The 23,293-nt window shown below is 44.8% G+C and overlaps 1 protein-coding gene across 5 annotated transcripts in view; it reads left to right on the top strand.

Moving 5' to 3' along the window:
* The window catches only part of ADCY8 (adenylate cyclase 8), a 331,462-nt gene extending 324,616 nt beyond the window's left edge, over nucleotides 1–6,846 (top strand). For 4 of the 5 annotated variants that reach the window (XM_085853744.1, XM_085853746.1, XM_085853743.1 and 1 more), the window contains one exon: nucleotides 1,553–6,846. In XM_085853744.1, the coding sequence (XP_085709870.1) occupies nucleotides 1,553–2,157 (605 nt within the window). In that variant the 3' untranslated portion in view covers nucleotides 2,158–6,846. The remainder of the gene's footprint in view (nucleotides 1–1,552) is intronic. The other variant, XR_015051030.1, reaches the window with a different exon arrangement.
* Nucleotides 6,847–23,293: the final 16,447 nt, after the last annotated feature.

The following is a 23,293-nucleotide window of genomic DNA, read 5'->3' as shown; positions in this document are numbered from 1 at the left end:
GATAGTTTGACATGTTCGTTCTCGGTAAACATTATCTTTCTAAAATTCCAGCAATCTGTGTGTGTGTCTGTCTGTCTGCGACCGCCGTTTCTCGACAATCACCAGTCTGATCTGATTGAAACTTGCCAGGAATATTGCCGGGGACCCGCGGATGTGCCTCTTCAAGGTTTGATATTAATCGGACGAGCGGTTCCCAAGTTACGGCCATTTTATTGCTTTTTTCAGTGTTGGAAAGGTGTATATATCGCAGCTGAAGTGTCGTTCCACCTTATCATGCCATTTTCCCCAAAGATATCTCAGAAGAATGATAACAGCATATTAATAATAATAATAATAATAATAATAATAATTATAGCACAATAATTGGCAGTAATAAAAAGAATAACGTGATACAATGACCAATGTCTGTCAACCAATAACGACCTATATATTGTCTGTCAAGCAATAATGACCAATAACGTCTGTCAACCAATGACAGGACACGGTGCTATGACATCACGAATGACGTCACAATTAATGTTTATTTATTTGTTTTTGCACGATTGACGTCACAATTCTTCTTCTTTTTCGTTTGGTATGACGTCACAATCGACGCTGGGGACCTGATTATGTGCCTTTTCAAGGTTTGATATCGTTCTTCATCCGTTTCAGCTGTTTCCCAAGGGTTTGAAAGCTGTTTTTTCCCAAGGTTTGAATTAATTGTTGTGCTTGGTAGACATTTGTGAATACATTTACAGAGAGAGGGGCGAGAGAGGAGGGGGAAGAGAGGAGGTGGGAGAGAGGGGGGAGAGAGAGGGGGAGCGAGAGAGGAGGGGAGTGAGAGAGGAGGGGGAGAGAGGGGGGAGAGAGTAGGCGAGAGAGGGGGACAGGAGAGGGGGTGAGAGAGAGGGGCGAGACTAGGGGTGAGAGAGGGGGAGAGAGAGGGGGGAGAGAGAGGGGCGAGACTAGGGGAGAGAGAGGGGGGAGAGAGAGGGCGTCACAATTCTTCTTCTTCGTTTGATATGACGTCACAATTGACGCTGGGGACCTGAGTATGTTTCCCAGGTGTTTCCAAAGTTATGGCTATTTATGATACGGTTGGTCCGATCTAATTGAAACAATGCTCCAATCCAGTCGTCGTTTACGAGAGCGAAGGAACGAAGCTGCACATACTGGCACGCACCTACGGGCCCGCACTAGTTGTATAAATGTTTTCATCTCTGATGTCCATTACGTATGGATTAAGAAAAAGACACCACAATGTTATGTACGAATTAACCTTTATCACCTGAGAGAATTATCCCTCCATCATCAGTCACACCTCAAGCTCCATTTGTGCCGACTCAGCACAGTCAGCCCTTGCAGTGGAAATGTGCCAATGCAGATTGGCATTAAAAACGGTTTCATTTTAATATCAACAGAAGGCCTGGAGCCTAATTATTGGTTCATGAAAATCTCTGTTCGCATACAATAACAACAACAACAACATTATTTGCGTGATGAATGTCATTCTTTTCCACCAGTCTTTCCCATCATTTAATAGAAAAATCTGTCCTTTGTTTGTGTACGTCAGGCATCTGCCAAGGCCCAGCAGTCGCAGGTGTCATTGGTGCCCGCAAGCCGCAATATGACATCTGGGGCAAGACGGTGAATGTGGCGAGTCGCATGGACAGCACTGGACTCAGCAACTGCATACAAGTTCCTGAGGAGACATATCAGATCTTGCGCACACGAGGCTTCGCTTTTGAGTACCGTGATGAGATATACGTCAAGGGAATAAGCGAGCAGGAGGGCAAGCTCAAAACATACTTCCTCCTGGGGCGCGTGCGTCCCACTCCGCTTGTCACGTACCCCCGGAGATTCGTTGGACAGAACTCTCTTGCCGCCGTGGTCTTCAGCCTTGTTCAATCACGCAACAAGCAGAAACAGAAAGGTGCGGTGCTTGGTGAAGGTGGAGCTGGTGCGGCAACTAGGTCTTACAGTGCTCACGGTGTTCAAAGCTCGCAACCTTCACCAAATCATCACGGTACGGGGACTCAATACAAACCACCAGACCCGCACGCTGTGTCGCAGCAGCAGCAGCAGCAGCAGCAACAGCAGCAGCAACAGCAGCAGCAGCAGCAGCAGCAACAGCAGCAGCAGCAGCGATCACTTTCAGTAGAAGCAATGCTTCCATAATAAGGGAGAACCAAGATTGAGGACTCATAGTTTGGAGCTCTGCATTTGAGTTGTTTCTCCAAAGTAGTGCCTCTGCAAGCACTAACACTTTTACAGTCTTTAAAGAAGCAAGCAATAATCATACTGTCTCTTTCACAAGAGTATGCCGCTGATTTGAAGACCATTATTGCCACAGTCATCAAGCAGTTCAGTTTAAGATTATGTGAAGTCAATTTTATCTCCACAAGGAGGCAACAATAAGCACACAGCCTTCCTGGGTTGCGCGCAGCCTTCCTGGGTTGCGCGCAGCCTTCCTGGGTTGCACGCAGCCTTCCTGGGTTGCACGCAGCCTTCCTGGGTTGCGCGCAGCCTTCCTGGGTTGCACGCAGCCTTCCTGGGTTGCGCGCAGCCTTCCTGGGTTGCACGCAGCCTTCCTGGGTTGCACGCAGCCTTCCTGGGTTGCGCGCAGCCTTCCTGGGTTGCACGCAACCTTCCTGGGTTGCACGCATTTGCGGAAGGAGGAACAGAAAAAAAATACCGGAAATGTAAACCTTTTGACATCGACGCCAATTACAAATTACGAACTCGCTTTTAACATGTGGTTGGTTGTGCACGTGAGTCATCATTCCGTGTTTTGAATGCACGCCTTGCATGCTGTGCAGTGACCACCCTTCCCATTGAAAACAACTCCCATTCGTGGATCCTGGTTTTTCTGTGTGAATCTTATAAATACTGTTCCTCAAACCGAGTAGCATCTCCCCCTTCTCCAGCCCCCCCCCCCACCCCCACCCCCGAAGGCTGCAACACACTCGCAGGTCCAGAAGACCCAACGTCGGTCCTAAGTTAAATGCACGGAGGGCCTTTGCAGACAGCCCCGCATGTACTCAAGCGTGATTGCCATGTGTGTTTAACAAGCTGGTGTGATGGTTAAACCGTTTAGCTAGTGAAGCAACACTTTATCTCGGCTTTCGGTGTAAACCCAACACTTCTGCTGCTAGCATCTGTACTTTTCGCTGATACATCTGAGCAATGAGCAAAAAGCTATCGATCGTTTGGTGTTGACGTATGCTGCTCATCTCTTTGTTTTGAGTTTACTCATGGACTTCGTTTATAGATCTTCGTATTTATTTTCATGCAATCACGTTCGTTGTTGTGGAAATTGGAGTGAAGGTGTGAAATGACTTGCACCAATAGCCAACTGCATCACCGCTAACAGATTTGCAGGTCCGGAATGCCAATTTCAGATTAATCAGAGAAAATGCACAAGGAATTTGCAGCAGCCATTGTGGTTGTATAACATTGTATTTGCGAGTGTATTTTTGAAGCACCGGGAACCCCCGTAGATTATTCTCACTCTTTTCCCCCCTTTTCTTCCACCCTGGTGTATGGTGTGACACCATGTACCTTCGACTGCAAAAACATTCCCCGTTTGTAACCTCTGTAGTTCTTCCAGTGACCCTTTTACTGTGTACATAATGTTGAGAAATATTTTTTTAATTTTGTCTGCCTCTACATTTCGTTTTGTATATTAAATTTGACAAAGCATGCCTGCTCCTTCCAAATACAGTAAGTGTGCTGTCAAAAGTCTTTGTGTGCTTCCTCTTTGGAATAAATTTATGATCGTAAATGGTGTGGGCTATCAGGATGGCCTACAGGTCCGCACACTCGCCTCTAAGCTGTCTAGCCTGTGTTCGAATTCCAACCCAGCTATAAATTGTGATCCTGGTTTTTCACAGGCAGGGTGATTCATCAGCATGTGTGCCATCCCACGGCTGGATGTTAAACGGTGTCCTGTCTGCCGGCATTCGTTGGTGGATGTTAAAGACACCATGGTGTTGTTCGCAAAGAGTCGGCAAGCTATCACCAGCACCGGAGCCAATTTCCAAATACCTGCCCTAACTACTGCTGGAAAGCCAATGGCAAACCACCCAGTATAACTCTTGCTCAGGAAACTGCTTTGGCAGCACCAACGCTCTGTGAGGAGTATGGTACATCAGAGAGATAGAGAATAGATGGTATGTGCACAAGGATGTAGTAGCAGCCCTGGACCTGTCATTTACAGTCACCACCCATATATTCAGTGGTGAGGACAGAGCCTCAGACAATTCCTCCCCATAATTTTCTCACTGGGAATTTAAATCTGGCTCTCAACAACAGCATGTCATTCCTGAAAGTACGAACTACTCACAGCCTCTAAGGCCTCTGCCCATAGCTTAGTGGAGCACTGCTGTCTGCTGTCAGCTAGCGCTCCAGCATCACATCTGTCTCTCCTGGCTTCTGTGGAATCTAAAGGTCTCAACATTATTGGCATCCCCTGCGAGGAGTCAAAATCACATTGCCTGTTGCTCTCACATCACAGACAGGTCAGTGGTTTCTCTGGTTTCGCAGCCGCTCCTCCAGTTTAGCTTCCCCAGTTCTCTCAGTCTTCAGACCATCCCCGGCTCCTCCAGGATGCATGTGTTCTTCCAGAAACCCTCCCCTAGTTAAAATCTCAAAACCGAGAACTTTTTGATCCTTTTTCACTGATGTTTGTCGAGTTATCTTCTTGAGATCATTCAATCCCATTCCTCCCACCCTCCAGGGCTTCAAGCAGGTGCCCTACCATCTCGAATCACCCCCACCCTCACTCGATTCCTTCCTTCAATCTTTTCTACCCCCATTAACCCGACCTCACCTAATCTTCTTAAAAGCAGGTTACTGTGTTTCCTCACTATTTCTTTCTTCTCTTTTCCTGGTTGTTCATTCCCTTGCTTTTTTCTTTTTCATACTTGATTTCAGGAATGATGGTGGTCTCGCAGTGAAGACACTGGATTACTGCTCCAAAAACTGTAGGTCAATACCATTTCACGATTGGAATGGAATTGAAAATCCAGCTGGCTCATGAATGAGCTTTCGGGAGAGGATAGTAACATTGTTATTATGTTGGAGACATAATAACAATGGAATATGGTTGTGGTTTTCCATTAAGGAGTGGTTACGGAATATGGCTTCCCACTGTGCACTGGTGCTGCTGCTTCCTATATGTGAGGCTCTGGACTATCAGGTCCCATGTGTCAATGGATTCTTGCATCAGGAATCCGAGTCTTTGTGTCTTCCGAAGCTCATTGCACACATGTTGGTGGCTTGGCAGTTTTTTTTTTTGTTTTTTTTTTAAACCGGCTGAACTCTGCTCTTGCTCCTCCTGTCCTCTCACCTCTCGGCATAGTCCCTGCCCCTCCAAGTCATACGCAATCTGCCAGAATTTTATTTTTCTTCTTTCCCTCCCCTGATCTAAACAACACTCACGTCCAATCTTTCACGCCCTACTTTTCTCACCGTGCACCCTCTACCCTCTTCCTGTCCCTCCTCCATCCCTCACGAGGTTACTGCAGGATGCACACGGTCCACCAGAAACCCCCTCCTAGTGAAACTACCTAAATCCAAGATCACTGCTCGCCTCCACTCATTCGTTCCTCTTTTTACCTACCTGTGGAATCACCTTCAACACTCTCTTCAATCTCATTCTTCCCTCCAGGTCTTCAACACAGCTTTTCACCACCATCTCAAGTCATCCCCCATTAAAAACCATGATCTTTTCTACACCCATTAAAACACCCCCACCCCTCCCAATATTTTGCTTATGTATCCATCGTGCCCGTCTCCGTCTATTTTCTCCCGTTATGTTGTTTCCTCATCTGATCGGTGTCCTATCTTATCGGCGAAATGAGTACTATCTTACTGGTGACAGGGGGCATCGCATCAGCAGCAAAGTTGTGCCCCCAGAGAATGATGCAACCAAGCAGCCACAGACTGCAGATGAACCCATCACACTTTGGCTGCGATCCAACTTTTCTGATTCGTCCTCAATCGGCATGGTGAGATGCCGAAAAGCGGATGTGATTGGTGAAAGAGGTGAAGCCAATAAGATCACTGGCAGCACATTTCGTAACCTGTTAGTTCTGAGCAAAAGAGAACGAGTTAGTTCTGAGAGAAATAAGACAACGAGTTCGCTCTAAGACCCAGAACTAGTTAGTTCTGGGAGAAATCAGAAGAACGATTTGGTTCTGAGTGATGGTGGAGAGAGAGCCCTGTTCGAGAGAGTCAAGTCCAAAGAGCATTAATTCCGAGCATCATTCCCAAGTGCAAGTCCAGGTCAGGCACTTCGGGAATGCGAAGCTGAGAAGTACCAGGTGGAACGAGAACGGAGACGCAGGTTTCCACGCGTGGTGACCACCACCTCCCTGCCCATATCTCCTCAAAACTGACTCCTCTCCTTACACGTCTTTTACACACACAACTTATATCTTTGCATATTTCAGCACACGCATCTCATTGACTCGCACTGAGCATCAAGTGAGTCCACAACAGTCCTTTTCAGACCTTGCATTACATGCACCCACATACACCGCACCTCCCACCTGCACTTTTACATCACCCTCACCATACACCTTGTGTGTTGCACGTGAGCCATCTGGCTCACGTACGGGTGAGGCCGGGATCGACAGCGTACCCCACCTGCTTCGCTTTATCTGTCTATCACCCTTGCTTATCTTGCTTCCCGGAATGATTGAGGCAGCTGCGGATCTGTAGATTTGTGGTAAGATGACTGGCTCAGGGGCTTGTGTACTTAAGGCTAAGATCTTTCTTTGTGACAGTGCTTTTACTCTGTACATAACTGTTTGCTTGTAAATACATGCATTTTGCTAAACATGACCAATCGTTTCCGACCTGCCTGATTGTCTCTTTCTCGATTGGTTAGACAGAGCATGTAAATAATGGATGGGAGTTTTTCCCCGCTGTTTCGCTGCCGTCAGAGACGAACTGACGTTCCACTTATAGTAGTGGGGCGTCGAGAGCATAGTTTTCTATCCTGGGGGATTCATTTGCCAGGAAGGTAATGCGGAAATTGGACGTGAGGACCCTACCTAAATTAATCGTCTCAGACAGCATCCATGGTTGCCCCGCAACCCGTTGTGCCACGGGATGGAAAGGATGTATGTATGTATGTCGTACGTATGTGTGTATGTATGTCGTATGCTTCGTCTACTCCTCCAAGAGGATTTCACTTAGGAAGCTGAAACTTTCAGGGATTCATGAGGGAACCTGGAAGTTGTGCACGTGCAAATTTCATTTGATTCCATAAAGTTGTGAATTTTTTTTTTCTTCCTTTGGGGGGGGGGGTGTAGGTGCAATTGGAAGTCTATATAATCACAATGTATTTTATTATATATGTATATGAGCATTAGGCATGTTTTCGCTTCACATAAGTATCCCGGGTTATTTTTATTTTTGGGGGTGATCGAGGCAGCGGTTACGTGAAACACGAGTCCATTGTTATAAAATCACACTTGTGGATGCTGGCAAGCTTTATTTGATGTCTATTCACCCTCCATCCCTTTTCCCCTTCTCCTCTGTGCGATCCTAATTACCATGTTTGGCACAGCACATAGGTGGTGATGTGATCAGCATGGTGTCGCAACACCTTTGATTACTTGGTTACATAATTTGCCGATTGAAGCTACACTTTCTCTTTAATTTTAGCACGAGTGCCACAACAAGTGAAATCTATGTCCCCTCATTGTTGCATATCATAATCATTTATCAATAGAAATGTATACGCGTAAAAACAACGCAAACAAGAAGGGCACTCGGTGGAGCACATACCTCCACCCTGTAATGCCTGACCCGCCAGAACATATCGGGCCCAATACATTTTTGAGATTTCATACTATATATTATTAGTTTAGCCCTATCTCTCAATGGTGAAGAATCACTTTAAAAATTCTCGTAGTTGGATCCGGATCCAGATCTTCACCAAAATCGAATCAATTCTTCCTTGTCACACACAGAACCTGTCCACCAAGCTTCATCTGAATCCGTCCACGACATTTTGAGATATCGTGCTATATATAATTTTTCGCCCTGTCTCTCGATGGTGAAGAACCGCTTTAAAAATCCTAGTTGTCAGATCCGGATCCGGATCTTCACCAAAATCAAATCAGTTCATCCTTGTCACACACCAAACCTTTCCACAAAATTTCATCTGGATCTGTGCACAACTTTTTGAGATATCCTGCATCCAAACAAACAAACAGAAAGAGGCGAAAACATAACCTCCTTCACCTTCGGTGGCGGAGGTAAATGTACTTACTGACGTTGCCACTCTCTTAGTTTTGATTGAGAAAGTCAAAGTGGACCTCGAGGGGAGGTACATGCAGACAAGTTTATAAATAAGATAATGCAACTTTTTTAATGCCGTGAATATTGTTACGGTTGTGGGGGTAGATGGTGCAATTTCATTGGAAAGTTAGGATAGTATACAGTTGCTTAGTCTGTGGACGTGTAGGAGATATATCGATGTAAATTAGGTAGGGAGACTGTGAGGTTAAGTGTTGTCACCACACGGGGGTGGTGCTGTGTTACTTCGATAGGGATTAAGACCAATTTCCCTCAATTTGATTGCCCCCGTGACCTATTTCTACGTTTTTGCATTTACAAGCCAAGCATTAAGGAGGTGCATTTTTATAACCACAACCACCATAACAACAAGCGAGCCAGGCGTGCCGAGCAGGTGAGAAGCCCCGCCTTCCTGGGTTTCGGCGAGCAAGCCACGCTGCGGAGGTGGAAGTTTGTTCAGTGTGACGTCAAAGAGAGATCGGGAACGAACGCACGAGTTCGGTGAGAGGAACGTGGCTGGGACGGAGGATCTTACTTTGCTCTTCTCTTGGCATGACGAAATGGCTTTCCTTTGACGCATGAAGAAGACGGCACCACTCTCGTATTCATGCTGAGGCGAATTGGCTCACGTGGTGGAGCAAGACGCTGGCTATTGGCTCTTGGTTGGGTTGTGAGGGACCAACCTCGAAGCCTCATGTATATCACTGAAGAGACGGCACCATTCTGCAAAGCTGCGGCATCGGTAAGGATGATTGCGGAGGAAGCTGCACAGCGGTCTCTGAGCCTTGGCGTTGAATTTCGCCTCACAAATTGCCTGACGTACATTTCCCGCTGTGAGAGAGCGGCTTGGAGCCATTTTGGGCACGTCTGCATGTACAGGACGAAGCACGTCAATTCCAAGTTCCATAAAGACCATCTCTGGACCAAGCTAAGTGCCAGAATAAAGGGAGGATTTGCTTTTATTTCATTTCCCCTTGTCTGTATTAAGTCTGTGTGTAGAGGCGCTTCAACTTTCGGATTTATTCACTTCATGTTATTATTATTACATTTTGAATTGCCATTGTAAATATTTGTATTGACATTAAATCCCTGTGTTTATTTTAAGTTAATGTGTCTATGTATTTGTCGTGGGGTTCGAGTATAAACCCTTTGTTCTGTGCCTCCGTCGCTCTGCCAGTGCCGCGGCCCACCCCTCCCACATGCGTTATCATCTCTGAGGATCAACGTGTCCGCCTCCTCAGGAATACCACTCAGTAATCCGGGCTGTCTGGTGTTAACCGCCATCCACCACAAATTGGGCAGGGGGATTAACTTAACCATCCAGACCCACGACAATATACTTACCATTGATAATTGCATATTTAGCAAAATGTTTTTGTGGTTATGTTTTCATGAAGTCTCAAAATTGGAGGACATCTCAAGCACCATTGGAATCTCAGAGACGAGGTGGATTCCCAAAGACTGTCGCTGTCCCACCGGCAGCAAGTTGGTGGCCTCTCTGTCTTATGCAAGTTCTATTTGGCTCTGCTCCTCCTGCCCTCCTCGAACCACCACAGGTGGCACGTGTTCTTCAACAAACCCTCAACTGCTTAGGCCTAAGTCACATTTACCACGGCGGCTGTGGGGTCTCCAAAATCTACGGCCACTAGCAATTATACGGCGGCCGCAGTATTTCCACGGTCACACAATGTAGCAGTCACATATGTTGTTATTTTTCGGGGAACCACACGGCGTACTTATAAATTGTGGAGACCGAAAACGTGGGGGTGCCGTACGGTCTTGGATTTGATGTCACACGGTGACCTTAGGGCGTTCCTGCAGCGGCCATAGAATTTTTAAGGTAGACGCAAGGTGCCCGCAAGGCGACCGTAGGGGGGCCCTAAGGTGAACATGCGGCCAGACAGATGGTAACAAGTGGGTTCTTTTTTTCTCTCTTTTTTTTTTTTTACCAGTTATTTTGTTTCGGCTTGTCGAATTGCTCCGGCGAACGTAGAAATGAAAAAAAAGTTATAACTCCGCGCTATAATTCCACGGCGACCCCTACGGCCTGTAAAAGATAGCCAAACGGTGTAGGGCCACCCTGAGGCCACCGCAGAAACTCTGCGGCCGCCGCACGTTTCTGTCAATTCAGAGGTCATTACGTACGGCCGCCGTATCCTAGCCGTAGAGCAAATGTGACTTAGGCCTTACTCTCTCAAAATCCAAGCTGGTTGCCCACATTCATTCATTCATTCATTCACTCCCTTATTTTCCCAAATTTTGAAGTCTCCTGGTATCCATTGTCTCCTCATCCTCACTTCAGATTTTTCACATGTTCTGCCATCACTATCTCATGCTCTCACCCATGAACATCCACATTATGTTCTACATACCCTGATATTTTGTATTGTCCTTCTCTGGCTCATTGTTATTCTACCGTTTTTGTATATATCCACACCCCCTCTGACCCCCCCCCCCCTTTTCACACCCCAATATCCTTTGTAAACTTGAACTGCCCTTTGTCATTTGGCTTCTGCGTGAGCGTAAAACATCATTAAACTAGAGGGGGAGCACTCAGTAGAGTGCAAAACCTCCGCCGCCAATACTGCCAGGTCACTCAAGTGAACCTGATATCCTCTTCATTCAATTTGACGTCAACAGTGTTCACAGAGTTATAGTTTGCAACTTTCCCTTTTACTTTTAACTTTTACATACTCAATTCATTCGTCAGAACTAGATTCCTTGAGACAGAAATTGATTTTACGTGGGTATATCCACCTGAAGTTCCAAAATCAGCCGCAATTATAATTTTGGCAAGTTTTTTGTTGGAAATCACTTATAACATGTAGAAATGCAAAAAAAAATCGAAATTTTGTTGAAAAAAAAGTTGCAAAATTTTTTTTCTATTTTTTTAGGGGGGGGGGCGGTTGGAAATCACTTAAAACATGTAGAAATGCAAAAACAAAAATTCAAATATTTTTTTAAATGGCCGCCATAGCGGCCATAGCGGCCATATTGGACTTTGGACCAAGTCCAAAATCTAATGGCATGATCCATGGACCATACGTAATCCCCCCACCAAGTTTCGTCGAAATCCGTCGAGGAATTTTTCCGTACTACTGTTCACAAACAAACAAACAAACAAACAGACAGGGGTGAAAACAGTGACCTCCGTCCATCTTCGATGGAGGAGGTTAAAAAAGATCAGGGCAATGCTCCTGTGCGCTCACTTGGTCATGGCGAGATAATAAAACCAGGGAATCGCTGGTACATGTGGATGACCCACAACATATGCAATGGGGAAGAAAGTAAATACCGATGGATTTTTTTTAATGCTGTGAACAAACTTTGGTATATCAGGGGTGATGAAGGTGGTGGTCAAGTTTCATCAAAATTGTCTGTGTAGTTTCTGATGAGAGAGCAAATACCTATTTTGGGGGGGCTCCCCCCCCCATAGAAACCCTTAGGGCCCGATTTTTTTAATGTCATGAACAAACTTTGGTCCATACTGGGTGATAAAGGTTGTGGTCAAGTTTCATCGAAATTGTGTAGTTTCAGAGAGGAAGTTGCAAGTGTTTGTGGGTGGACGGACTGACTGACTGACTGACTGACTGACTGACTGACGCGCTATCCCATAAGTTTCGTGGAACCATGTTCCAGGTGAGCTAACAAGAAAGGCACTCGGTAGAGCGCATACCTCCACCAGGCTGAACAGTTTACATTTTGTATCTCACTAACAGGCTGGATCTGTATCTGTACCTTTACCAAAATCTAATTGGTTTGTTATTGTCACCTCTCCAATTCATCCACAAAGTTTCATCCGAATCCATCCATTAGTTGTTGAGATATCATGCGATACATATTTTTTGGCCCTAATTCTCAATGGTGAAGAATCGGTTTAAAAAATTCTCATGTCCGGATCCGGATCTTCACCAAAATCGAATCAATTCGTCATTGTCCCACACCAAAACTGTACACCAAGTTTTGTCCGAATCAGTCCCTAACTTTTTGAGATATCGGTGCCCACAAACAAATGGGTGAAAACAACCTCCGTCCACCTTTGGTGGCAGAGGTAAAAATAAATCTGATGTGTAATATGGAATGGATGACTATACTACTACTACTACTACCACTACTACTACTACTACTACTACTACTACTACTACAATGGCTCCATTTTGGCTGGACATGATCCAGTTGACTCAGCCTGGCATTTGATTAAAGGTGATTTGGGAAAGTAATGTGTAATTTGTTCAGGGTGGAAGTAATAATAAGCCACATGATATTTCACATCCACGACTATTGCGAGCAGACGTGATGCCCGGCTTAATGTCCATCTGATGGGCGACGTGCCTTGTGATGCCCGGCCCGTGAAGCATCAATTTGAGTTCATAGTCGGGTCAGGAATCGAACCCAGACGATATGGCTCAAATGTAAGTACCTTTACCTCTGCACCATCCTGATGGACTTTGACATTAAAAAAGAAGTTATTCTCACACAAAATTGGATGCAAATAACTTAATGGAGTATATGATGGCATGATCATTCTATTTGGAGAAGACGATATAAACAAGAGGATGAGCAATGAATGAAAAAGAAGAGGAAATTGCTTCAAGAATCCCATTAAGTACCGTACAATATATATATATATATATATATATATATATATATATATATATATATATATATATATATATATATATATATATATATATATATATACTGTAGATATTGTTACGAATTTGGAATTCAATTGCACACAACATACAGGTTCCCTTAGTCAGCTATGTCGATAAGTGCATGTTCCCTAGATAGCTCACCTTTCATTGTTTAAATGTTCAGAGATCGATTAGATGCGCTGCGGATCGATTTAATAGTTAGGGAACAAAACAATGGAGACATCCCTCCCCCTCTTCTGCAAAGAGGAAGAAGAACCCTGCCATCCCGTGATGTCAACAACTCCCTCCCACCCGTGGTTGAGCGGGGGGTGGATCATGAGGGCATGAGTCACGCTGGGTGCGGGGGAGGGGTGGGAAGGATAAAGAGGAGATCCTTTCTTTGTTCGTGTTTGAGTCCTGTGGCAGAGTTCGTGAAGAGTCCCGTTCTGAGTCCCGTGTGCAGAGTTCGTGTGCTGAGTCCCGTGGGAGGAGTAAGCTTTTTGCTTCGGAGAGAGCAGTCGTTCAGCCATAGGGTCCTGCTTGGCTTGCTTGGCTTGAGGCCTTCGGAAGCTTTTTGCTTCGGCAGGCTCAGTGAGCTTCGGCTGCTGCTTTGTTTTGGAAGGAACTTGAGCCAGTTGTTCGGCTCGAGCTGCGAGTGGAGGCTTCTTCCTCTTCTTCCTCTTCTTTTGGTTCGTGGAGCTTTTCGTTCTCCATTTTGTTTCCCGGCTTGGTGCGACCCATCGGCCTCTTCTTGGAGTTGGTTCCTCGGGGAAGCGACGCATCGACAGGAAGGATTGGCGCCTCGTCTCACCGGCACGTGTTGAGAAGCTCGGGAAGGATCGCGGCGATTGGATCCAGCTCGCTCTCGCTGGAGCCCGGGTCCGGACAAGTTGAAGACCACACGAGGTGCAAAGTTTCGAGTCAAGCTCTGAGTTTCAGCTCACCTTTCCTCTGAGCTGGAGCTCGCTAGTAAAGGCCTCTGGCACCATTTATTGTGTGTGTGTGTGTGTGTGTGTGTGTGTGTGTGTGTGTGTGTGTGTGTGTGTGTGTGTGTGTGTACGTGTGTCCGTGGGCCCGTCTAATAAGTAGGAACTGCTGTTAAGTGTAAATGACTGTACATAATAAGTAGACGGTTGTAGTTCTTTTGTCGTGCTTTTGTTGCTTGTATAATTGCATACGTGTTTTGCCTTATTTAATTGCATACGTGTTTTATTATAATAAGTGTCCTTGTGTGAATGTAAACCTGCTCATTGCGTCCATTCCCTCATTGACTGAACATTTCGTGTGTTGGGAGTTAGAAAGCCGTTGGTTTGCCGTAATAGGGGGACATTTGGACCGACGGTTCTCGGCGATTACGCCGCTCGGAATCGCGCAAGGACAAGCTCGCCTCGGCGGTTTGTTCCGTACGAGTTCTGTCGAGAGTGGAATACCCCGGTAGTTGGATCACGTGGGTATTTAGGTACATTGAAGATTGGCAATCGACCCTACCCCACGTGATCTGCCGATTGGTGTATTTCGGTTCTTGTACAAGGGCCCGTCGCTTGGAGTTATCCGGGCGGTGATCTATATTCCGGGCGATCGGTCGGGTCAACTCGACTTGTGGTTCGGTTCAGAGCGGTCGGTTGGCGGCCGACCCCCTGGCCCGTAACAATATAAACCCGACTTGCCAACCCCTTTTTAAAATTTTTGTGGCTCCTGATATTTAAGTCTCCATCCAAAAAAATCCATTGGGACCAGACTCATTACAGAGCATTGATGCTGCTGAAGCTGTCTCCTGGGCTATTGAGTACAATCCTGAATGGGTGACCACTCCAACGCAGTATACTCAAATGGCTCAATCATCCCAGCAAGCTGGTATTCACTTTGGTATTCACTTTGCTGACCTCAGAAGGATGACAGACTGAGCCAACCCCACCTGATATTAATTCAACAACCAAAGAGGATTTGAACTCATGACCCTGAGATCCCAAGCCTGCCACCCTAACCATTAAGCCAACACAGCCATCCTCATCCCAAGCCTCCCATCCTTATCCCAAGCCTGCCACCCTAACCATTAAGTCAACACCTGGCATAGTCTCCATCCTTTAATTTAAGAATTAAACCCCTTTCAATAAATAATAAATAAACATTCAAGAACCTTTTGGGTGACAGTTTCAAAGTGATGAGGATCAGTAGATGGCTTGAAAGAACAGCAGACCTGTCTGAAAGATTTCCAAGCTCTGGCATTATTTAAAGGGGTATCACACCGATAGGACAAATTCAGAGTGTTGCGTGTAGTAGTGGAATGTAGTTGGGGGAATATACCTTGTAAATAAGATAGATATCAGAAAAATAGGATATATATATCAGATGCAGACAATTTCTGGGTTGAGAACAAGTTACATTGCTGGACCCTCTTCTCAAACCAAACGTTCTGAAACTGGAACACACTAGAATTTGATTGAAACCAATATATATAATACCATATTAATTGGTAAAACAATGTAAATAGACATTAAGGAGAATTAAAAACTGTAAAGAGTGGAGTAAAGTTATTATTAAAGTAAATATAAAGTAAGTACAGCACAAGAACACATGTATATGGACATAAAATAGTGTAAAGGCACTTCAATCAATCAAAATGTACATCAATCAGCCAGTTATGTGGAGGAAATGATGTTCTTTGTGGTACACATTCTCAAACCAAATGTTTTTCGTGTGTGTGTGTGTGTGTGTGTGTGTGTGTGTGTGTGTGTGTGTGTGTGTGTGTGTGTGTGTGTGTGTGTGTGTCGTGTTTTTGTGGAGTTCTTCTGGAGCTTTCTGATGTGGAGTGTGAGACACCAAAATGATTGTCATGATCTCCTGAGTTGATGAGGCCAATTAACGATAAAAAATCCAAAATAATTGCCATGTTTTTAATGCATGCCATATTAAGGTGTGTAGAGCATCTTAATAGGTATTTCCAATGCATGGCATTCTAATTTCAAAATAAATAACAAAAAGAATGTGAACATTGTAACAAACCGTATATTAATTAATACTGATAATATTGACAACAATAATAATGGAAGTATAATTAGGAAATAACAATAAGGAACATTGCTCGTTGGATCCCCACCCTGGCACAAGTATATTTGGGCTTGGTGAAAGGAAAGTTCATGATCAAGCGGTGCAGCAAGCGGGTATGCGACAAGGCCATGAAGACCAATGAAAATTTTGTCCAATGGACAATGCACCCATTAGTCGTTTCAAATTCTCGAGAATCTAAAACAAAACCTCATGCAACCTCAACCAACCTCATATGTCATTATGATTAGCTACATTACACTGGTCAACAATTTTTTACTTTCTGAATGTTGTCTAGATTTCTACAAGTGAATTAGGGTATTCTGGCACTGCTGAATCAGGAAATGGCATCCGTTTCTCTCCATCAGGTCAGGTTTTTGTGCTAAGTTGATTTGAAAAAATCAGATCTTGTGACAAAATCAATTACATTTTTGTGGCATTATCAGCTGATTTTTGTCAACACATATCATCCTAAACATGTTTTTAAGAAAAAAAAATGTTTTGCCAACAACATTTATTGATTACATGATAGAAACATCGATTACTGTCATCTGAATGGTGGGCATTGATAAAGGTAAGTACAAGTAAATTGCATGTTGCGTCACCACTGTTCAAACTTCAGGGCTTGAACTTCCGTTTCTTCGAACTCCTGGAATGTTCAGCGGCAGGGAGGTCTCTCTTCAGATTCCAACAGTAGTCAGCCATCATGACTGCGTCCCAGCGACCCTGATACCTGGTCTCCATCTCCTTCATGTCCTGATGGAATCTCTCCCCCTGCTCGTCACTCATTGAACCCAGGTTCTCAGGAAACCGGTTCATATGTGAAAATAGGTAGTGCATCTTGATGCTCATGTTGCAGCCCAGGTTTCTGAAAGCAGTCAGCATGTTGTTGACAAGTTCTGCATAGTTTCTGGCCTTATTGTTGCCAAGAAAGTTCTTCACTACCAAAACAAATGTCTTCCACGCTTCCAGTTCCACTTCGTTCATTGAGTTTTTGAACTCTGGATCTCTGATGAGCTGACGGATCTGAGAACCATCAAAGATGCCAGCTTTCAACTTCTCCATGGTCAATCCTGGAAAAGCCTGGCACAAGTAAGTGAAGCAGTCACCATCTTTGTCCAGAGCCTTGGTGAACTGCTTGATTAAGCCGAGCTTGATGTGCAGCGGTGGGAAGAGTATTCTGTCTCTGTCCACCAGAGGGTCGTTGATGACGTTCCTTTCTTTGCATGGCACCAATTCCTCCCGCACAGGCCAGTCCTTCTTCGTGTAATGCTGAGCACGGTCCCTACTATCCCACATGCACAGAAAACATGGGTACTTGGTGAAGCCAGACTGTTGTCCCAACAAAAAGTTCACCATCTTCAGGTCAACACAAATAAACCACTTATGCTGATCATAACCCATTTTCTCCAGCACGTACTTCACCGCTTCATACTTCTCCTTCAGTGTAGTCGAGTGAGCGATGGGTACAGAGGCAAACTGGTTGCCGTTGTGTAGCAGAACACATTTCAGTGATCGCTTGCTGCTGTCAATGAACAGTCTCCAATCTTTGGGTTCGTACTGTGGCACTCCAAGCTTGAGCAGAAGCTGCGCAATATCAGCACAGTACACCAAGTCCTTCTCTTCAGAGAAAACGGAGGTACTCTTGATGCCTGTTGCGGAAGAAGCTGATGCGAGCACTGTCAGAGAGGAGGTTTTTTCCTTCAATCTGGATGCCAACAGTTCGGCAGAGTCCTTTGACAAGCTGAGGTCGCGAACTAGATCATTCAACTCCTTTTGGGAAAATGGATGTGGAGCATCATCTTCAAGAACCACTTCTTCTTCTTCATGTCCTTCAACACTGGAGGCATCTTCGTCACTAATGTCAGGAAGTTCGCCGAAGATAGGCACTGGAATTGCATCACAATTTATGCTTTGCCTCACCAATTTTTGGAAGATTTTGAGGTTTTATGACTTCAAACTGATCCCTTTTCGACATAATCACCCAGAACTATCGTACCTGAATACTTCTTGTCATTAAAATAATTATTTCCAATCAAAACAATTATTTGACATGACATTTTACCCCCACCAACTTCTTCTAAAATGCTCCACACATGCGTACATGTGAACAAAAATGTAAAAAACGACATGTGGCCATATCTCAAAAACTTGACCTGATTGAACAAAACTAATGTGAGTTTTGGATTCAGCGCATCAGATTCGTCCTAAATCAGCTTAAAAAATGCAGACAACAAATTTGTTGTTGACCAGTGGAATTATCAATAATGAAATGATCGCTCGGAATTGGTCCCAATCGCACATGTGCAGAGAGGAGTGAGATAATGTTTTTTTTTTAAATGCCTGCCTGCCTGGCAGTCAAACAAAATTGAAAATTATTCCAAACAGGAAACTTATTGTTTTTAAGGATGTCATAAAGGATACAAACAACAGGCAAAATGAACTAATATAATGTGTTAGATAAGGTGATGTAATTGACACTGGAGGAAACGGCGGTAAAACCTGGAATTAATTTATCTAAACACCTCTAAACCTCTTTAAATCTTTACTTAAATTGAATTATATCCTTGAATACTGAAGAACACAAATCACCAACATAATACTTCCAAGAATCATACCATATATCAATATGCATTATAAGGTCAGGTCAGGTATGGGAGTATGCGCCAGAGCAGCACGTCGCTGCGTCCACTTTCCGCCGGTACTCCTGGGGCCTCCGTTTGGCCACCCCCCAGGCAGATGCCTGGCCCATCCCCATCTCCTTGAGATGCCGATCAACCTGCTGCAACCAAGAGGCATGTGATCAACTTATTGGCCTCCTCCACTCACGAGACTCCCTTGCTGAGAGAATCTGGTGAGAAGGATCAGCGTCAGGAAAACGAGCCACATGTCCATGCAGCCGCAGCTGATGCTCACGGACTATGCAGGGAACAAATCTCATTTGAGTCTCTCTCAGCAACCTCTCGTTGGATACAAATTCTGACCAGCGATGGCCAAGGATTCTCCGAAAAGAACTGGTACCAAATAAATTAGGTCGCCTTCTCAGATCCCTGGTCAGATACCAAGTCTCACATCCATCGAGCAAGATGGGAAGCACCAAGGACCTGAAGACGTCAGATTGATCAGTTTTGGTTTCACCCCACGAAGACCGAGAATCCTCCAGAGGGCATCCCGATTCACTGAATCAAACACTTTACAAAGATCAACATAGACTGCGAGCAGTCTCAGCCGAAACACTCATCTGTGTTCGGTGAGGACCCGAAGAGCAAGGATACGGTCAATCGTTGACCTCTTTGGCGTAAAGACTGACTGCTCTGCACGCTGGTGCTCACGCAGAAGGTGGCGAACCCTTCAAGAATTGTCCAAGCAAAGACTTTGCCCGGCACTGAGAGCAGCGTCACCCCTCGGTAGTTGTTGCAATCTTGGCGATCACCCTTCCCCTTCCAGAGAGGGACAACAAGGCCCCTCTTCCAGTCAGTTGGGATGATGCCTCTGTTCCAGGCAGAGCACAGAATTGCATGCAATGACACGAGTACAGCATTTCCACCAGCCTTGAGAAGTTCAGCATGGATGCCACAGATCCCAGGAGCTTTACCCCCATTTCAACCGGTTCATCACAGCCTGTGGTTCCACAAACGAAGGTGGACCACAGTTGATTGGAGGGTCAGCAACAGGGATTGTAACACCCCTGACGTCCAACTCGACAGCTGGTGGATCAGCCTGGTACAACCGCTCAAAGTAACCAGCCCAGCGGGCCTTCACTTTGGACTCCTCTGTTAAGAGCCCATCACCCTCTGCTCTAACTGCAGTACACGGAGGGATGCGCTTGGAGGAACGCAATGCACGAATTCCCCTGTAAGCAGGAGGAGAATCACTTGACCACAGGTGATGCTCTACCCCCTCACAGATTCCTCGCACATAGGCCTCCTTGTCCACCCTCAGTACACGTACAGTTTTACGCTTCAGCTCCCTGAACAGCTCAGCTCTGCCATTCAGCCTTGCCCTGTGACTCTGTTCAATGGTATCCAGTGTCACTTGAGAGACAAAATTCTTCTGTGCCCTGCAGTGAGTTCCAATACATCCACCAGCAAAAAAGGACGGTGGTCTTGAAGGCACTCCACAACTCTTCAGGATCCCACAAAGCACCCAGACCCCCCAAATCTCCACTCAGCCTGTTCACAAACTCCTCAGCTACCCTCTCATCCTTGAGCTTGCCAACAACCAGCCGAGGCTGGGATGGTACCATTCTCCTGGATTTAAGCTGCGACTTCCGAGTTGCTCCAACAAGCCTGTGGTCAGTATTGAGGAACTGAACACTCCGGTGGAACCTGCAGTTCTGGATCATCCTCCAGCAATCATCAATGAGCACGTCGTCAATCTCCTTTGCCACACCACCAGCGTTGGAATACCAAGTCCAGTGATGAGCCTGTGGGCACTGAAACCATGAACCAGCCATCCTAAGTCCATGATTTCTTGCAAAGTCAAGGAACTTTGTGCTATTCTGGTTCACAGTTCCAGACCCATGGGGACCAACACACGTCTCATAACCATCCCTATCAGTTCCAGTCGATGCATTGAAATCCCCCAAGACTAGAAGTGTATCTTGCCTGGGTCACTGATCAACCACAGACTCGAGCGTGGCATAGAATGCGTCCTTTATGATGAGATCACTCGCCTCAGTCGGAGCATAAACAGAGACCAGGGAAATGACACCTAAGGAGTGACGAATCCTTAGTCTCATAATAGGCTCATTGACCGGTGTTTCCTCTATTATCATTGGAGTCAGCTTATTGGACACACCTACAGCAATTCCTTGGGAATGGTAACCATCAGAGCGACCAAAGCAATAGTAGGTGTAACCACCCACCATTATCTCACCGCAATTCTGTCTCCGAACCTCAGAGAGTGCTGCAATAGTGATGTCCAATCGCTTGTGCTCAGATGATAACAGGGACAGGTGATCATCCTCTCTTAGAGAATCGGACATTCTTGGCACCCACCCGAAGGGACTGCCTCAGGTTAACCCAAGGAGACCGCCGTCTGGTGGACGACACCTCAGCACCACCCCGACACACACTACTTACCCACGGGGTAACCTCCCTGGGTTACCACGGGGTAACCTAGGGAGGTTACCCCGTGGTTTCCCTCCTATCATCAAAGATTAGGGGTCCCGAAGGCTTTGCCCCAATCCTGTCATCCGGTGAACTGCCCTGCAAAGGGCAACTTCACAGGAGGTACTTCCATGGAGTGGGTTTTTAGATTTTTTGATGCTTTTGGAATGTTTTGGAGAATTAAGGGTTTATGGTGGACGGAATTCAAATCGTGCAACCAACCTCAATAAGAAGTAACCCAACTGCAGGAGGACGTCTGCCGACACAGTTGGGAAGTAGATATGGATGGCTGTTGGCAAACAAGGAGTTTCTCCACCCTGTGACAGATTTTGTTTTTAATTCTGCTGGGCGTCCATATCACACACCCTCCTCACCAAGAAACTTAGTGGGCAAGACGGTGTAGTCGCCGACAACCCGAACATGGAACAGGTTAGTTCAGGTTTACATGCTACCTGTAGCAAGTCTCAGATCTAATCTGACCTGATCTGACCTAAACAAGCAGTATTCACTGTAAAAGTTATTACCAAGCAATGAGTCTTACTCTGCCACATGTTCTAAATATACATGACATCTGTGTAAAATCCCTTTAAAAAAAAAACAAACAAACAAAACTCTTTATGTATTTAACAACTACCAGATGAAACAAAGAATTCTTTTGAATGAAATGATCAATTCCCAACTCTGCGAACAAAAATCTCATCCATCTGACTCACTAATTTTGACTGATTGACACAACTAAAACGCTGTTTATTTGAAAATGATGAGAAATGAGAGGTAAGACTTCATCTTCTCTTTGGTACAGCACACATGTTATCATATGTGAATTACCAATTAATGGTGGTGACAGGATGAGAGTATCATTGCACTGCAGACACGAGGGAGTACAGCGAATAGTCATTTGACACAGGCAGAGCCCAGAATATGCTTGTAATCTGTGTTCAATGTTTGGGTAAATCTGTCTCCACAATTGCCAATGTAAAGTTATTCTCTCCCGGTAGCCTCTGGTCCGAGTAAGTTCGAGAAAAACGAGGGATTTCCCCCTCGTAGTATAGGCTGGGGGCCAGTGGGACCTCCCTTGCCCCCCCCCCCACGACAATTTTTCACTGATACCACAGTGTTCATATATATCTAAAGTATCAGAAAAAAGATGTTCCCAGAAAAATAACTCATTTGCACTCTGCTTTATTAAGCTGCTTCCATGGCAACCAAACAAAAATAGATGAATCTCACAAAGATCGGCAAAAATATCTCCGTCAAATATAAACATAAAATCACAAAATTGGTGTCAAATTAAACCTTATACATTTACGTATTAAAATGTATTTTGTTTATGCTAATTAGCTCATTTGCATATTAATTAAATTTGACTTGAAGACAATAATTCCCACAAAAATGCAAGAATTTCCATTTCCTTGTAATGACCAAACATGTCGTTTTTTTGTCAAAAAAAACATGACTTAAGTGTTGCCAGATACAAGCCAGGTTGGCAAAAAATATATTAAAATTTTGATTTTTTTTTTAAGTAGGCTAATTCGCATAAAATACAAAGCACAATGAATCGTTCGAAAATCATGTGAAATCAGATTAATCAATAGAATTAATTACCTGGGCCCTGATATAATACATAACTGCGACTTATGTCTGTTGGTGTTTAAGGGAAACATAACTATTTTCTGTTTGAGTAAAAGTAGTGGAAATAATTTTAAATGCATTGATATGCTAATTAGGATCCACCATTATGGAAATTCTCATTTTCGTAAATATCTCAACTTCTGGTACATGGAAATTTGTAAATGAGGAATCGACACATATGTTTGGAGAGTCAAGGAATAGAGTGAACATATTTCCTTTGTTGTCAGAGATGTGGAATAATGTTTGGATAGCTTAATTACATGCAAAAACCATAGAACAATGAATTCCCTATACATCATTATTCCCTATGAACAGAATGCACGGAGCGATGTGTCCTCCGTTTTGAGTTTCACGTAAGCATCATGACTTCATATTTTGATAAGATTGGGCCTTGAAGTTAAATCAAATATTTTAAAATGCAGTGGTATGTAAATAAGGTGAGTGGATGTCATTATATCACAATGTATCTCTACCAGAGGCTGTAAATAGTGACCATCCTGTTGGCACAAAAGTTAAACTGATGTGTAATTAGTTGCGGCTCAAGGAGAGCATATACAGCAAAAATGTATTCATATG

Source organism: Eptatretus burgeri, chromosome 14, assembly GCF_056783735.1.
Source record: "Eptatretus burgeri isolate ZD-2024b chromosome 14, Ebu_testis_v1, whole genome shotgun sequence".
NCBI classification, from domain to species: Eukaryota; Metazoa; Chordata; class Myxini; order Myxiniformes; family Myxinidae; genus Eptatretus; species Eptatretus burgeri.
Note: the sequence above shows the minus strand (reverse complement) of the source record. Positions and strands in the feature narration are given on the sequence as shown.